At 37.5% G+C, this 19051-nt stretch overlaps 1 protein-coding gene across 1 annotated transcript in view; it reads left to right on the top strand.

Moving 5' to 3' along the window:
* The first annotated feature begins 237 nt into the window (after positions 1 to 237).
* The window catches only part of Rab38 (RAB38, member RAS oncogene family), a 54766-nt gene continuing 35952 nt past the window's right edge, over positions 238 to 19051 (top strand). The window contains exon 1 of the mRNA XM_026401531.2: positions 238 to 439. Within this exon, the coding sequence (XP_026257316.1) occupies positions 238 to 439 (202 nt within the window). The remainder of the gene's footprint in view (positions 440 to 19051) is intronic.

Raw genomic sequence — 19051 nt, 5'->3', positions numbered from 1 at the left:
ATAAGTGCAGCAACAGGCAATAAGACGGGAACCGGAGCAGCTCCTGTCTCCACCCTTCTCCAAGGCCGCGAAGTAGGAAGGAGGATTAACCTCAGGGGAGGAGTTCCGCCCTACGCCCCCGCCCCACCGCGGACGCCTCTCTCCGGCTCCCACACTTGAGCTACGGGTCTACTCTCCCGCGCCCAGCCCAGGCTGTGCTTCCCTGGCCAGGCACTGCACGGCGGGCCGGCCGCCAGGATGCAGGCCCCGCACAAGGAGCACCTGTACAAACTGCTGGTGATCGGCGACCTCGGCGTGGGCAAGACCAGCATCATCAAGCGCTATGTGCACCAGAACTTTTCCTCGCATTACCGAGCCACCATAGGCGTGGACTTCGCGCTTAAAGTGCTTCACTGGGACCCGGAGACAGTAGTGCGCCTGCAGCTCTGGGACATCGCAGGTGAGAGCCTGGGATGGTCGGGGGCGGGCGGCAGCGCCTTGAAGCTGGTCTCCAGTCCCAGGACAGCGGCCCTCAGTCAAGAATAAGATCCAGATCTCCAGGGCATTCCTGGCGGTTTGGAAACTTGTTCTCAAAGACAAGAAAAAGTTTTTTTTGCTCCAGCTGAAACTTCAAGTGCGTTCGGTGGCGTTTTATTTTCCCCTGGTGTCTCTCCAACTCAGAACAGGCCACTGCTGGCACCCAGAGTGAGAACCTCAGCAATCGCTTTAGGTGGCTCTTTCTCAAGTTTGTTTTCTGGGCCGATAGTCTTACTGGTTAAGCGGCTCAGAGTGCCACATAGGCCCTTGTGTCTGAGCTGACCCAGGGAAGCCCCTAGCCGAGTTAATAGAAGCAAATGGGATAATATGAAACTATCTGGAGTTTGCCCATTCCTGTTTTTAACAGCTGGCTTTATTCCCAATTTCAACACCCTGCTTTCTGTCCTTCAGTCAAGGGAGTTTGTGATTCTTTGCTTTGTATTTATCAGGGGCAAATTAATGCCCCAGTCTCCCATCTCAATTTTTTTTTAAATATATCTCTGTCTTTATATAATCTATAAAAAGCTTTATATGTATTTTAAAGCAACTCTTATGTCAGGGTCTATGACATTAGGCATAAAATTTCTTGATTTGGCCTTAAAGTTATCTTTTGAAAGATATGTAAATGAGAACCTTTTAATTTTTTTGTTGTTTTTTTTACAATGTTTGAAATCAGTATTTGACAATGAGAGTTTATACTTGGACTTAAATGTAATCAAAAGTGAGAATGCGAAATGTCTACTCTAAGAGTAAATCTTGGACTAAGAATATATGCAATCCTGGCATATCCAATCTCTTATTACAGGTTCTGGCTCTGCCACTCATTAACTTGCTCAGTGGCTTTGGACAACTCCCTTCAGTTCCATTGCATCCTTATTAAGTAGGAGGGGTTGGACAATGATGGCTCAGGAACCTTCCTGCTTAGAAGTTTTAAAGTCCTTGAACTTCTCCATGAACCGCTTCAAATAGTCCTACTCCATCTCTGACTGTTTCATGGTCTGGAGTACCAGGAACTTTCTTTATAAGTGTTGCATCCAAATATTCCAATCCTTTTTAAGAAAACAGGTTAATTTCAGCTGTTGCTAGAAATGCTTTTTCATGGCCTGAAGGGAGAACAAATATGGAAAATATTTGAAAGGGCATTTCTGGGGACTCTAGTGCCTCTTTAATCATGAGCTGCCAGGTCTTATGATAAAGCTCTTGGCATATGGACAGATTCATGCATTTGGAGTCTTCAGCTGCTTTAGAAGCACAGGGGTTATCATAGACCAGAAGATATCATCAACAAATGTTCGATTGGGTTTCCATATTTTAAAATTCATTATGAGTCCATATACCTTGTTGCTCCATGTTTTAGTGTGTGAAAACTATTCTGGGTCCCTAAGTCTCTGGACTTGGGTCTAGAAATAGCTTAGTGTTTAAAAGGAGATGTTGCTGTAATTTGTACTTCTGTTTCAAATCTAAGTAGTAGTATTCCCTCAGGCAGGTTATTGTCTGTAAATCTGTTTTCTCACCTTCACCAGGGAGATGAAAACACATAGTGTTTGTGAGCCCAAATTCCAGAATTGAACTGGCTCCTTCTAAATACTGTGTTATTTCATGAATACTATGAGATATTAGACAAGTTCCTTAAAATCCTTGTTCTTGTCTCCTGATCAATAAATAGGGAGACTTTCTCCGAACAAAATGAAAATGAGAGATGAGCAACCAATGATGCTGGTTAAAGGTATTCATGCCTATTATCTTGGAGATCTTCAAGGGTTGCTATTATACTAGCTACCAATTTTTTTGAGCATTTATACATGCTAAGCAAGAGTCACATGACATACATGTGCTGATCAAATCCTAATAAATTGCAATTCCTACTTTACACATATATTCTGTCCCCAAACAGCCAGCATCATTTTCAGGCTTACCCATTTTACAATATAAATTTAACTCCCAAGCTGGGAAATGCCTCCTAAATCATAGTTCTAGATGAATTGAAAAGTTAGTTCTACCTATAAGGTGGTGTTCAGCACCTCAGGGATCCATTCCCCTGTCTTTGGCAGCCTCAAGCTCAAAAGCCCTGTTAGCTGAGTTGCCCTAACCTGACGGGATATCTGGTATGCCTGCTACAGAGAGAATTCTTGCTCAGGTAGACTCTTGATACTTGCCTGGTTCATTGCTAAGTAGGGCCCTATTTATTCAACAAATTCCCATGATGTATGTCTTGTGTCTACCTAGATTGGCCAGTCTTATCCTGATAGTCTCCAAAAAGTACTTTTAGGACCATGTGAAATGAGGTGATTCATACCTCAAACCCCACAAGGACAACAGTTGCCGTAGATCCCACGGAATCCATCATAGAGGAGTAGCTGAGCAGCTCTCCATGTTCAGAAGCTCTTGATAGAGTTACAGAAATGAAGTAACTTTGCCCAGGGCCACCCAGCTAATAGTGGAAGAGCAGGATTTGAGTTGTGCTGTCTGATTTGGCATCAAGTCATGTTCTTTGTGTCCACAGGGCCATGGATGCCTGATGTTCCATCGGCCCATGGGGGTTAGGCCCTCTTCCCTTCCCTAGTTAGGAAGTTATCTTTGCCCTCTTCTTATTTCTAATAGATTTTTTTTGTACTGATATGCAGAAAATGGAAAGAAATGAATGAAAATCTATTTCTGAACTAATTCTTAATTATGATGTGAATTTGTAGGTTTTTCTCTTTTTATATTGACTAATTAGGAAAGAGTAAAACAAAAATTTCTCATGTGAGGCTCTCCTGTTTTATAACTCTCCAAATCCAGACATTGCAAATGCTCCATTAGCATGTTCAAAGAGAACTATATGATTTTATTTAGATTTCTTGATGTGCTTTGGGACTCAGCTACAGGAATTGGGCAGTTATAGTAATAGAAACTAAAATTTCTTGAGTATTTATTTTTATAAATGTCTGGGCATATTTAATCTTCCAGTAAAATAGCTGGTTTTGTGGTGCTAAATTTAAAACATAGCTGTTGAATCCAGCCCCCAGGTTTCTAACAGCTTTCTTATACTTCCCTCATCTTAATAATAGAGTATGTCAGACATATTCTAAATATCTTGTAAATCATAGATACTTTAAAAATGTAACACTTGGCATTGAGTAAGCCATAAAACTTTGCTGAACCTCAGCTGGCTCATCTGATTTTATTTTTCTGTAAGATATTATTTCTTACATTGTGCATCAACTTTCATATCATTGTTTTACTGTGCCTGGGGCATAGGTAGTACATGACAATTTTTTCAACTTTTTTGCTGAGAAGACTTGTAAAGTTACCTATCCTCTATGTCTTGGTTTCCTGTCTGTAAAATTGGGACGATAGACCTTACATTTCTTAGAGTAATGATAAGAGTTAAATGAGCTAATTCTTGTAAAGCTGTGCTTGACAAATATTAAATGCTGAATACATGTAGCTATTACTCTTGTTGTTGTAATTGTGATTGTGACAAACTACTTTCACATACATTTTCCTGCTTGATCTCTCTGAGTACCCTTTGGTATCATTGAAGGTATAAACAGAGAAGATAATATTAAACCCAATTTATATTAGAGAATATGAAAAATCAGAGAGCTTCTAAGGGACTTGCCCAAGGTCACAAGTGGCAGAGAAGAACAGGAACAGTTTATCTGTTAAACTTCAGTATGACAGATGACGAAGCCTCTTAGTCATCAGAAAACCCAATTCTGGATTTAACAAATAGAATACAAAACAATTTATGCTTCTTCACCATACAACATTTCTCTGCAGAACTCTACTAAATAACAAATGCTTCTAACAACAAGGTCAATTTATAAGAACCATAGTTCCATGTGGGGCACAGGAATACTAACTTCCCTACCTAACTGCATGTGGCAAAAAGCACAGGAGAACATTATCTCCCAGGTAGAGTAACAGGGTGAAGAGTACTTGGGCAGCTGACTATCCCTTTATACCAGGGATGACATTGATTTGTGTTATGTCATAAGTAATAGGTTGTTTTACAATTTACAAAGACCTTTCAAATTGTGAAACTCAATTGAAGGAAAGGTTTGGATTTGACTGTCTATTCGGTATGTATTTTTAAAAGTAATTCTTGAATGAATTTTATAAGAGGGATCTTAAATATCAGGATACATGATTTAGAAATGTAGAAAAAGCTAAATTTGGTAACCAATATGTTAAGAAAAAAAAAGAGAGAAAAGAAAGATAAATTCATGTCAAATCTGCACCACTCTCTTACTCTCTGCTGGGGAGTTTATTACCTTGTTTCCAGCCTGACTAATTATAGATTTTCTGATTACTATGTGAATACCATGCTCTGTGCTTACCGGGAAACAATGCGTATGGTAAGCAAAAATGGTGCACTTTCAAAGTTGGGTAAGGAATGTGTGAGGAAAGACCTTGGGCCTATTGCAGAGCAGCTGTTGGAGTTTATATATGTCACAGATGTGTGGGCAGGGCATGTGGGACTTGTTCTATCATCTAGGACTAGTTTTGACAGGAAGGCAAGTAGCAACTTCATCAAGGGAAGCTGGGTCATTAGAGAAAGAGGGACTAGGAAAAAGTAGTTCTTATATGTGTTGTTGGAGATATATATGGTATATGTTAGATTCTGTGCTAAGTAAAGGGAAAACAAGGATAAAGAATAGAGTACAACTTGACTCTTGACAGTAAGAAGTTCTCAGTTGTGTGAGCATGATGACATTAAAGAAAATCACCTGTAACAGAGAGTAAAGTGCATTGACACTGGTAACTTCACAATATTCTTGTGAAGAGGATCCTGACCACACCACATCCTTTCAAATTCTGAGCCTCAGGAGACTGGACAAAGCCCCTGAGCTAGTATATTTCCTGTGCTTGTACTTAGTTCTGTGCTTTTACCAATGGCTCTTTCCAGTGAGTAGTTTAAACTGTGCAGATGACTCAGAAACTGTGCCTATAAGCTTGACTTCTCATAAATCTCAAACACATAATTCCAATTTCCTGCTGGACATGTTCTTTATATTACTTTCACATAATGGCTGCTCAGTAAAAGTGGTTGGCTGTTAAGCAGTCACTGGGATTGATACTAGGGTTATTGCTCACCTGATGAATTTTTGAGAAAGTTCTCTTGAAATAGACTTAGAGCTTTTTTCTGTTCTGATCCTCACTTTGGAGGATCCTTCAAAGTTTTGAAACCATTAAGAACCCTTTTTATTTCTTTTGATCTCTGGCTCTGAGATAGATATTTGTAGAGGAATATGTTTTCTCCATTGCTTCAGGTGTGGGAACTAATATAGTCCAGCAGGAATCATCCTCATTTCTAGGTTGGTCTACTAGAGTGCTTGCATTCAGCTCAGCAAGGCCATCTTAGAATCTCTCCTGGGTTTCCTACTTATTGAATTTCAAGCTTTCCCCCAGATCTTTGGGAATTTTATTAAGAAGTATCATCTTAAATTACTCAATGAAAATAACTCAGTTTGGTTTGTTTGTTTCTTTTGTGGTACCCAGGGAGATTGAACCAAGGGGCACTTAACCACTGAACCATGCCTAGCTCTTTTTGAAAAATTTTGTTTGGGCACAGGGTTTCACTAGGTTGCTTACAGTCTCGCTAAATTGTTGAGGCTGGCTTTGAACCTGCAATCCTCCTGCCTCAGGCTCCCAAGCTGCTGGGATTACAGGTGTGCACTACCAGGCCTGACTAATAACTCAGGTTTTAACTTTCACTCTTCTCCTCTTGATTTGCTTTCTCACTCTTAAGCATTAATCAAATCCTATCTTTTCTAACTTGTGAAATAGCTATCTCATTCTTATTTCCAATAGTCATATCTTCTTTACAAGTCAACTGAACTCCTCAGGCCCTCAGTGTGTAACTCACAGCTTTGATTCTTCTCAGCATTATATCATTATCCACTTTGATATTCTCCAATTTGTTCTCCTCAGTGGCTCAGTACCACTCTCAAAATTAAATGCTAAACTTTTAGCATGAAATTCAAGTTGTTAAAGATCAGGCTTTGCTTCCTTGTTATAGTCTCATCTCTCCTTCTTCTCATGATTATTGACTGTGGCAGATATCTTACAGTGTCCCTGTTTACTTACCTTTTTCCTTGCTTTATACCTCACCAATTCCCTCAGACAAAATGTACTTTTGTCTTTTTTACTTATATATTTCCTGTGGGTCTGTCCTCATGCTATTCATGTGACTCTATCTAGAAAGTCTCTATTGACTCTGTAAGACGCAGGGAGACAATATTTCTCTGCTCCCAGGATATTTTATGCTTACCCAAGATTAGGAAACCTCTACTACTGCATTGGAATGCCTTTTTCCTCTAAACTGTGTCACTGGGTCATAATTTAGTACATGGCACACAGTATGTGCTTAATGAGTAGGTAGGTGTTCCATAAAAAGTTTTTCAGTCAACTTTCATATCATTGCTTTAATTCTAAGATATATCATTGTTTTAAAAATTTCTTAATAAAATAAAAAATAAACTTGCTAACTCATTTATGTTCATGAAAGAGTTCATGATTTTATAAACATTAACATTAAAAGTATATATTTTAGAATAGAAAAATATGGTAATCACTTTTTATAAGATATTATTTCTATTGTAATTTTTTGATATAAAAACTGAGGAGTCACTTTAAATGCCGTCTTTTCTGGACACAATCTGTACCTGGATTGAACCCAGGGACATACTATTAGTGAGTTATATCCCCAGGTCCTCCATCTTTTTAAAATTTTGAGACAGGGCTCACTGAATTGGCCAGGCTGACCTCGAACTCGTGATCCTCCTGCCTCAGTCTTCTGAGTCACTGGGTTTCAGTTATAGGCCACTGTGCTTACTTTAAATAACATTTCTGAAAATTTCAGTTTTCTGTTTGACAGTCTCTATAATTTAGAGTGAATTTTTTGTTTATTTGAAGGTCACATGGCAAAAATGAATCTTCCTCATGATTTTTAGATGTATTATATTCAGTGATAGCTTTTGAAAGGTAATTTTAAGTGGTAAAAAATTTGACTACTCCTCAAAGCCACACTGGTCATTTTAGAGATGAGAAGCTATGACCTGGAAGTGGGGTGGCATTGCTGTCTTAGGCCCACAGAACATGAGAATGGAAGAACTAGAACAAAGATACAGGGTTCCTTGGTTTATTGCTATGAAGTTTGAAGAATTAAAGACTTACTTATATTTAACATCAGATGTTTTGAGGCTGAGGTGCAAATATAATTGAATTGGGTATTCACCTAATCCTGTGGTGATTCATACTGTGGAGAAGAGGGAATGATGGTTTATCATGGTAGACCACCAAAGTTATGCCCAATGTGGCTTACAATAACATTTCTAATATTATTTTCAGCCACTGTCCATTATGAGGCTCACACTTGAGTCACTTGTGTTCCTTTGGTTCCTTATTAAGTCTCGTGTTTATGCCTGTATGTCTTTGCTCCCATTCTTCCCACTGGTTCATATGTCCTTTGCTTTATGTCCACATATTCATATCCTACCTGAGTTTTAAGACTCACCTGGAAAGCAACTCCTCTACAAAAGCTTCCCTTTGGATTTTCCCCCATCAGAAATAACTTCTTTCTCTTTTGAGTCCCAAGCAGCATCACTTTACCTTCCTCGTAACGCTTCTCCAATTAAAATTTGCATTATAGTTATTGTGTACCTGTCTGGATATCCTTCACAATTTTTATCAGACTTTCCATTAGTTCCTACAAAACTTAATGAAATTATTGTAAGGTCAGAAAGGAAGTGGAGAAAATGCTAATAGGAGGAGAACCAAGCAAACACATGATTCTGGAAGCAAGAGACAGAATTGAAGAAGAGCATTCAATAGTTTTAAATATCTTATTACTTTTTCCTCTGAGTCTGTACTTTTTATAATTTGTGTTATCCTGGTGTATTATTTAACCTTTGCTCCTTATCATTTATATTTGGATTTAACTTTTAATTAGTTTTTCAATCTTGCATAAAATTGTTCTCTCTGGAAGAGTGATGAAGGACTTAGTTTCTTGTGTACTTCTCAGTCTAAAGGAGACAAAGATAATACTTACATCGTGGAAGGTTCAAACAAACTTCCATCCAATTTAAGAGTGAAGTATAAAACAAATTGACTTAAATTCATTGTTGAGAGAATTGTTTTTTCTCTACAATATAATGTGTTATAAATAGCTACTATTTATTTAGAGTCAGTCATGGTGTTATGCATTTATATGTATCATTTCATTCATTGCACAAAATGAATTTTTGGGGTAGATACTGGTTATTATATAAAGATGAAAAAACTGTGCTTAGATAGGCTATTTAACCAATAAAGAAGCAAAGAAATACACAAGCTTTCTGAAAAGTTACACAATGGAGTAGTGCTGGAATATGAACTGATATTTCTCTGTTTTCCAACCAGTCTATTCTAGTGTTTTCTAAGGCTTGATAGAACCATGCAATAGTTTTCACATCTCAGATTGTTTAAATTGCATGTAGAAGATGAGCTGAAGTCTTTGCATACATCATTGCTGAGACCATGTGATTGGTTTGGTTTAATAACAACCACCTTCATCCGCTTTTATTCTGGAAAACCACAGAGCCCGGACACAGGTCATTATTTGGGAAAAAAGACTAGGAATAGCTGTGATGCTTTATGGTATCAGAATCAAAATTAGATCTAATAATGTTATGGTTTGGATGAGAGAGCCTTAACTCAGTCAGTGAATTAATCCCCTGTTCCGGATGAACTGAGGGTTAACTAAAGGCAGGTAGGGTGTGGCTGGAGGAGGTAGGTCTCTGGGGTTTGCCTTTGGGCATATATTTTGTATCTGGTGAATGGCATTTCTTTCTGCTTCCTAATCCTGGAGTAAGCCACTTCCTTCTGCCACACTCTTCCACCATGATGTTTAGCCTACCTCAAGCTCAGAGGAATGGAGCTGGCTGTCTATGGACAGAGACCTCTGAAACTGTACCACAAATAAGCTTTTCCTCCTCTAAAATTGTTCTTATCAGGTCTTTTAGTCACAGCACCAAAAAATCTGATTAAAACAAATAGGATGGTGAAAGGGACTGCATGTATGATGTGGTGTTGGTGTTGGTGGTGTGTGTGTGTGTGTGTCTTTTAAATTTAAAGACAACAACCAACTAGACTCTAGAGGATACAGCAGAAGTTCTCAAACCTTAAGTTTAACAAGTCTCCTGTAATGCCAAAGTAACTTTATCATTGTGCCTGAAGACTGAAAGAAATACCCAAGGGTCTTCTTCATGAAATAGCACCAAATAACCAAACACATATTATGTTCTAATTTTAATAGTCATGTAAGAAAAATAGAACACATAAATTAAAATAAATTTTTATTTAATTTTTAGTAACTATAATTTACTCTAGGCATGGTGTTTGGTCATGGAACAACATCCCAATCCTTTGAGACACCACCTCCCTCATTTTCTATTCACATTTTCAGATGATTCTTGATTTTTATCACAGAAACTTCCAATACCCCATTTTCAAAAAAGACATAATGACATCACAGGAATGTAGTGGCAAACTGTTAACTACCTTGTTGGAAGTTGCTGAAGTGTCTGATTGATCTTGATTATCATTGTGTTTAACTTAAATTAAAAAAAATTCTGTTGCACTCCATGAGTTTACTGTGGTACCTTGTCATCTGTTTGGGGAATTATAGTTCTAGAGGAATCTGGATATTCTTTAAGGATGGAAGCTTTGGAGTTCAGAATTTCTTGTGAGTTATTTATAAAGGTATCTTAATAGTCTATTTAGAGGTGTTGGCTCAAAGGCCAAATAATTAAAGGTAGCTTTTTATTAAATCCTCTTGAGCTTATAATTCTGTGAAAGTATTTTATGTTGCTTATTTGTTTAAAATGCTCACCCTTCTATATTGATTGATGCCAACTTTTCACCTGGGACTTGGTTTCATTCTCTCACCCCATCATTATTGGGTTTTTATTTGCTATATGATATTATTTCTTCATCTAAATGAATTATTTCACTTAAACTGGTGGCAGTTGATCCCAGTTTGAACATTTATAACAAAATATTTACTATGACAGTGTACTAGTAGTCTTTTTCAAAAGCATAATATGTATATAGCTTTAAATTTAAATATAAATTCAGAGTTTAATGAAAATTTAACAATAAAACACTATAATTCATTTATCTTTCTTCCAATAAGACTATTGTTTATGGACACCTAATAACCAGTATTGACTTTTTATCCTATCTTATTATCTTGCATTCTTTAGCTTAGTTAAATATACCACAGCTAGTCTTATCTTCTTGTTGAGTAGAAATAAGGTTTGTCTATAAGTGATGTAAACCAGCATTTAGGTGAAATGAAAGACATTGATTATAGAGGAATTAAGGAAATTTCAGAAAGAATTAGAATGATTCTACATTGTGGATAGATTCAGAATAGATCACAATGAACAGGCATTGAGGAGGCATAGGAAAAAAGTGAAAATGAAATGAATTAGAGATATTGCTTTATTTAGTCTACTCCTTTCCCTGCTGGGATTCCATCTTGCTTATAAGAATCCATATTATTTGTTGCTTCATTGTGTAAAAAGGACTTGTATGGCCAGTTTTATTCTCTTATGTAAGTCTATCATAAGCATAGACTTGAGCCTGTCAGAATATGTGTATGATGCGGACATAGGCACAGTAATCGAAAAATTGAACAGTAGCCAAGTGATTGATACAGTCAATGTTATGAGGATATAGAATAGTTGCAAGGTAGGTTGGCATCAGCTAGTTATGCAGAGTCTCCAAGAAGACTGCACTTGACTATAACCTTGAAGGATGGGTAGGATTTGGTTAGATGGAGGATAAGGAAGAAGGTATGTTCTAATGGAAATGGGGTTGCCATGGTGTTATGGTGCTTCAAAGCAAGAAACAGAAAGACTAGCCAGGCATAGTGTGCCTAGCCCTTAACTTGTAGACGAAGGTGCATAACCTCAAAAGTCTCATAGAAGGCTAGCAGGTGAGATAAATGACCTCTTATTTTTTGGCCTGGCAATTACTTGTTCATCTTCTGAGAGTCTTTCTGAAAATTGTGTTCCCAATTCTGAAACATGCTTTCCCACAGTTCTGTTTCCTGCTTTCTTCTCAACAAAACTCCATGTCCAGCTATATCAATATACTCTGAGAAACTAGAGTGTGTTAAAGTATTTTAATGCAAGAAACGAACACAGGATCCTAGGTAACCATTAAAAGAGCCTTACAATAAGATAGACTGATAGCAAATATCTCTTTTAAAATAAAATTATGAAATATATGTATATTCAAGGGAAATACTTCCTAATTCGCATGAGCATATGAAGCAAGGGACCAGAAGCAGATACAGTTCATTAACCCATAAGGGAGAACCAAGCAAAGGCAGTGGAAGAAATAAAAAGTCCTGTGTCCTGGGGATGAAGGGGCAAAGGTATTTGGAGGCTTCATGGACCAGGAGGTATCTAGGCCATACCAGTATGTGAATGGAAATCAATGTAAGTTGGATGGAATCTTCAAAGTAGGAGAAAACAAAACGAGCCAAGACACTGAGCCATAGAACTACTGACTATTCAGCAGACAGTGGAGTGTTTGTACTACGTATGACGATAAAATCTTAAAATGAGACAGCACAAAATAGAGAAAGAAACCTCACCTTATAGGGCAAAATACTTCCCCAACACAGAGGCTCCACATGCTCTCTGTAGAGGTATGGTAGCTGAAGATCACTCTACAGGTCACCTTTGACTCCAAGGCCCTAGTCCTTTGGAATTAAATCCACGATCTAGAATCTCCCTTAATGTAAGCTCCCTTTTGTCCAAAATGTAAAACAAAAACACAAGCAAACAGAACTCAAAAGAGACATCAAAGTAAGCTTTGACCCCTGTACTTCACTTGTATCTTAGTGGTTACGCTAGTGAGACAGGGTCTGCTTCATTCCATACACTGTTTGGTTACTCCAGGGCCTAACAACATTTAGCGTATTATGCTCCCGATACATCTTCCCTCAAAAGCAGTAAATACCTTGGGAAATATAAACTCACTCCAAACAAAAGGCAACATCAACTCAGGATCTACTGTAATACTTTATAAATGACTTATGACTCATTTTTGTTTATGTGCTATGTATATGATTTGGGGTATGTGGACCTATGATTACCAATCTGAGGTCGACCAGTCTCTCCAGTTAGAATGTATAGGTTAGGAAAGCTTTTAAGAGTTATTAAAATTGACATACTATAGCTATAAAGCTACTTCAGTGTTTATAGCAGCACAAGTCACAATAGCTAAATTATGGAATCAATCCAGATGGCTATAATTAGATGAATTGATTAAGAAGTAATGGTATATATATACAACAGAGTTTGACTCAGCCATAAAAAAGAATGAAATTATGGTATTTGCTGGTAAATGAATGCAAATGGAGAATGTTATGCTAAGTGAAATAAGCCAAACTCAGAAATTAAAAGATTGAAAGTTTTTTTTTCTCATAGATGGAAGCTAGAGTAAAATAAAGGAAAAGGGAAAAGAAGGACAGGATAGCATAAAAGAAAGATCAATAGTGTAGAAGAAGGAGATCAAGAGGCAGAGTAGAGGGGAGGGAAATGAAAGGCAATACAGAATGAGTTCCTAAAAAATCATGTTATGTGCATATATAAATATACCGCAAGGAGCTCCACCTTTATGCATTGTTCAAAAGAACCACTCAAATATACATAAATAGATGAATGAAAGAAAGTCTAGTAGAGGAAGGAATGTGGGAGAGGAAAGGGAAGATGATAGTCGAAAGGGGGGATCATGAACTGAAATCGAATTCCCTGCATGTATGCATTTGTGGGGAACTCAACTACTATGTGTAACCATAAATCTCTAATAATAAATAAATAAATATTAAAAAGTTATTTTTAATCATATTATTAGGGTTATATTATTGAGTCATCTTATACTAATTAGAAGGTATAATGGACAGCTTTAGATTTTTTGATTAAAAACCTAAATAAACTTTTTTAGTCAGTCTTTTAATAATGAAGGTATTTTTGGTGAAAACATTAGAGAAACTAATCTAGGTGCTTAGTGAACATATTTTGAATTTGTATATATGTTACTATCATTTCTTTATATTAATTCAGAAGTTATCTGTCAAATAAAAAATCTTTCATAAAAGTAAAATAAAATTTTGTAAGTTTCATTTATATGTATTTGTTAGTTATTTTTGCAAAATTGATAGAAATTCACACACTTAAATTTAAGGCATTGTTTTAGTGGAATATAAAAATGTGAAAAGAATTGTATCTCATGACATTTTTATTTTTCCTTAAAGATTAGGAGTTTGGCATTGTTCAGCTCAAATAAACTAACTTCTGAACCTTGTTATATAATATAAGCCCTGTATCACTAAAGTGCTAAATTTTCAGTATATTCCATTATCTGTGTATTTGTGAGATAGCTTCCAATTTATAATTGTAATAGTTCAGATTGTTTTAAATCTGGTATGGATCACAAAGCATGTTAGCCATTCAACTTCCATTTATTAGAGCTGCTATAGATAGAGGAATGTTTCTCAGATTGTTTAATTAGGGAAATGATGGGGAGAGGATAGGGCCCTGGAAGATGAACCAGGCAGAGATGCACAGAAATTAAGCAACATTTTAAATCTTCAGTGTGGACCTTTCCTGGAACTTCAGATATATATCCCTTGTGCTTAAGATAGAGCCCAACAGCCATCTCAGACTTACACCTTAACATGTCAAATTCCTACGCTTTCTCTCAGCGTGCGCACGCGCACTCACACACACTCACACACACACACACACACACACATACACACCACATCTATGCCTCCTGAAGTCTTCATCTCAGCCAATGGCATCTCTATACTTTCAGATTTTTAGATTCTAGGTATCATGCTTGAATCATCTCATACTCTACAACCCACTTATCATCTCTATCCCCACATACACCCAGAAAACAATCACTCTTTACCATCTTCACCACTACCACTTTGGTCCAAATCATTATTATCTCTTTCCTGAATTATTGCAATAACTTTCTGACTGTTCTTTTCTCACCTTGACTCCCAGACATCATTCATTTTCTCATGCCAGTTCATGTTTCTCATTGGCTCACAATCCTCACTGAAAGTGTCTACAGTCTGAACCTTGGGATCTCCCTGCCTGAACACACTGTACTCTGATCCTGTACAGTTCTCTCCAGCCAACTCAGTCTCCTTGAAGTTCTCCAGCTCCTTGCCAGACATATGTATGCCTCAGGATCTTGATGTTTCACTTGCTGGTTCCCATGTTTAAAATTCTTCTGAGATAGAGCCCCCTACGTTACCTCTTTCTGGTCTTTTCTCAAATGATACCTTTTTAGTGGAGCCTTCACCATCCAACCTATTTGACTCTGTCCCCAACCCCAGTATACCCTAGTCTCCTTCCCTGCTTTATTTTTCTCCATGACATTTTCACCAGCTAACATAGTATTATTTACATTTTACTTATTTTTAGCTTGCTGTTTATTTCTTCCCAGTGGAATGGGAAAGCAAGGATATTTTATTCTAGTTGCTAGACCAGTTCCTAGAAAATTATAGGCATTAGATTTTGATGTTGTTGTTGTTAAATGAATGAGATGAAATGAGTGATTTTGGTATGAGTAGAAGAGAAGTGATGAAGGGACAGATAGCTCTGAAAGACTTGGTAAGCCTGCAAGTACCTGCTGAAGGAGCAATAAGAGACTAGGCTTATTCCTTCACTTAATACAGGGACCTTAACAGAAATTTCACTGTATACACAAGTGCAGTGCTTGCAAGGAGGGCTACATAAACTTGGTCATGGTTATAGAATAGCTGGTAATTTTGTATGAAAAGATTTTGCAAGGTTAATTCTAGCATCTATGCTTTGTCACTTGGAAAAATAGTGATTGACACATTTCTGTCACAGTTTGGCAGGGCAAAGGAGTGAAGAGATCAGATCAAAGAGTTTCAGAACCATTGCCAGGGGGCCAGATGGGTTCCTAAAAACTGGAGAAAACCTTGTGCACTAGAATGTCAACTTACTCTGATCCTGGTCCTAGGATGTTGTTCCCCTTGGCCTTCAAAACCAGCTAATTTCATTAAGAGCTCAGTGTCCTTTTGACCATTATAGCAATCATATAATTTGATTGTTTTCTTTTAGATCATTGTACAAGATCCATATTTGCTTTTGTTTTTATATTTTCACACTGTTACATAGACATATAGAGAATATCATTGTAGCACTTTTAGATCTTCTGATTATACCAGGACTAAAAAGCATGTATTGTTTGGAATAAATTGATTCTGAGGGATCATTTCTTAATTGTGAGAATGATTACAAAAGCATAACATTCCAGTCCGAAACTTATTGCAATGGTTATGTACATAGCTGTGTTAGAATAACGTTAATTATCTCTCCTAATGAATTTCTATTGATTATTTACTGGGAATGAAAATGGAATACAGAGTAAGTGCATCAGTGTGCAGCAGTATCATGAATATATGAGAATGTACTTTAGAGGAAGAAGAAACCTTAATCTCAGTTTATTTTCACCATAGTGTCATGAGCTCTTACTTGATCCAAAAAGTGAAGAAATAGGCCTCAAGTTTCACAACATCAAAACATGACTAACCTGCTCTCCAGGATTTTCAATGCCAGGTGGAGACTGAAGTACGAAGACACACCATGATAAATACTCATGGTAGGACAGGGAAAATGCTGTGGGGTCATGCAGAAGGGGGTAAATTATTTCAGCTGTCAGGACAGGGAAGGCTGAGATTTCAGGGCATAAACGAAGGGCACACAGTTCACTCATCAGGAGCCATGAGGAGGGTATTCAGGATCTGGGAACCGAGATTTAAATCACAGGGAAATCCAGAGAGTAATGCAAGATGTGTTTTAGGATGGAGGAGTGTTCAGTGTGGTTGGCCATGAAGTACTTTAAGGGAGTGTCAGGAAAAGTAGAAGAGTGCAGAAAAACCATCAGGAGTCCAAATGAGGAGCAAGGAAGGGCTGAAGTAGAGCAGCAGCCAATGCTGATGGAGTGGAGGAAGCAGAATTAAAAGCCACTTCTGAAGGGGAAGTGTTGGTGGGACATTGGAAATTCTTTACATGAGGGAGCGCAAACTGAGTTGGAAGATGACTGAAGGTACTGTTCTGAGCGGTTGTGTTGTTGGTGATGTCATGAGCTAGTCTGGGGAACAGAGGAGGAGTAGGACCTGGAGTACTGGATGCCTAAGAAGGGGAGTTTTCCAGAAACAATAACGGAAGTGTCTTATAGTGTCCAAGCTGGTGTCCTTATTTCAAAATAAGGAAGCTGAGGCTTGTAATAGTGCATTGACTAATCTGAGATTCACAAAGCTAGTTGGTAAGGGTCAGAATGGTTAGAAAGGTATTCTCAGTTTAATAGAAAACCCGCTGTGCTTCCTACCATTGGTTTTATGCCTATGTGAAAAATTCACTGCTTGATTGTGTCTGCTGAGAGCATCTATAGAGCCTTAATTATGAAGTGAAAGTGTCATTAAATACACATTATGACTGTGATGTTTGTGTGAATTTTTAGCTGAATCTTTGACACCAAATGGTCCATTTCAATCTGTTACAAAAGACAGCCAGGGTTTCATTTAATTTAAGGAATTATAACAGGAAGGGTTCTTAGAGATCAGACACACGAACTTCATTTAACACATAAGAAAACTGAGACTCAGGGAGAGAAATACATTTGTTTAAAACTGCTCTGATTTGTTCAAGGCTTCCAGTGATTAAAATTAAGACCCCTGTCTTCTGATTCTTCAAGTTAGTAGATTTTCCCATAAGGCTCCTGGAACTATTACTGCAGCCATTGTATTAATTTCTGTGATTTGGTTGATTGCTTGGTCGTTGGAACACCTCTTGAAACTGGAAACTGAGTCATGAGCACATTTATTGCACTGTGGTGTGTGTTTGAGGACCAAGAGAAGGGGTCCTTACTTTGTGAATTGGATCATTTTCAGTGCAGATTCTCAGTATAGTTTTCTGTGGTATAGAAGTTCCTCCTGGTCAAAAAACTGTATTAGCTGCACAAATCACGTAGCCTGGACTTCACCAGTCATTCGGTAATTGTGTTAGACAAGTGATCTATGCCAAAGGAAGTTTTTAAATTGTAGTCATGTTTTAAGTAAATTTACTCAGGATGAATTCATCACTCTCCACTCTGCTCAGAAGTAGCCATTCACAAAGTCACATGTTTCTCACACTTTGATTAAGAAATGGCAGAGAGGGCTATCAGCTGATAAAGGAGGGATTAAATGTGAGTGCTAGAAATGCTCTGATCTGAATGTGACCCCTGGCCGGAATGCCAAAAACACAAACTTTCTAAATGGGCTAGCCCAGTGACCTCCATATACAAAGGTCTTTTCTTTCCAGAAATAAGCTAGCTCCTTGGTTCTGATGTGACACACAAGCACAAATGCACATGTGTATGCATGCACATGCGCACATACACACTTCCCCCTTTTTTAAAAATGGTGCTTGCACTAGCTAGACAAATATTCTACCGAGGAGCTATCCCCAGCCCTCCTTTATGATTCTTTACGAAGGTGTAAAGTTATCCCTTGCTCTTTGCACTGTGTCATATATTGAAATGTAAAATTTATATTCTTGAGAGCTTCCTACTCTGCTCTGAAAACCTCTGGACAAGCAGATTATAGAATAACCCATGACTTTGCTCTTCATCTGATTAGATCTCTGAAAGAGATCATAAGACATCCTTTAAAAAGCCTAGAGGCCTTTGGAGTTCAGAGTGATCACAGAGGGCTTTTTTCCCGCCAATCCTCTTGATATGTCATGGCCTTTCCTGAACAGTATCAAAGGAAATTGCTGTTTGCATCAGTCATTTAAAAAAAATTAAAACTCATTTGGAAAAAATGAAGGTTCATCTGTGGGTTGTATGTCATATGAAAAGTATTTTACCCCTTTCTTTCATTGACTGTGTAACTGTGGGAAATTAAAAAAATACTTTTGTGGTACAAGCTAGGTAAGAAATGCTTTAGGAGTGTTATGTGCTGTCTTTGATTAAAAAGTTCTTCTTTCCAGAATATCCAGTTGGGCATATAGGCACCTAGACTAGAATTGAAACTATAGAATTTCATCAACTTTCACTGGTACATAGGGGTCCTTTACCTCCTCATAATGTCCCTGTGAACATAATCAACACAACAGCTTGTTAATTTACACTAAAGTTCACCATTGCAAAATCTTGTGCTTGAAATTTTTGTATTCTAAGGGGTATATTAACCTATATTTTCTTGGATATACCTCAGTTTCAGCAATTTGATCTTTTCAAAAAAATGTATCACATGCCCAATTTGTTTTACTTTATATTCTTTTATAAGACTCTTAACATAAAGTTTCAAATCAAAAAGACTGTCTGGTTGCACACTTCTGGGGTTTTTGTGTTCCTAAAATGTGAGCCCAGTTTTCATTAGTTCCTGTCCTCAGTTAACACAGAAGTAAATGATGTGATTTTGTTAACTTTGGTTGCTTGGTTAAAATATCTGCAATTT

Source organism: Urocitellus parryii, chromosome 4 (assembly GCF_045843805.1).
Source record: "Urocitellus parryii isolate mUroPar1 chromosome 4, mUroPar1.hap1, whole genome shotgun sequence".
NCBI classification, from domain to species: domain Eukaryota; kingdom Metazoa; phylum Chordata; class Mammalia; order Rodentia; family Sciuridae; genus Urocitellus; species Urocitellus parryii.
Note: the sequence above shows the minus strand (reverse complement) of the source record. Positions and strands in the feature narration are given on the sequence as shown.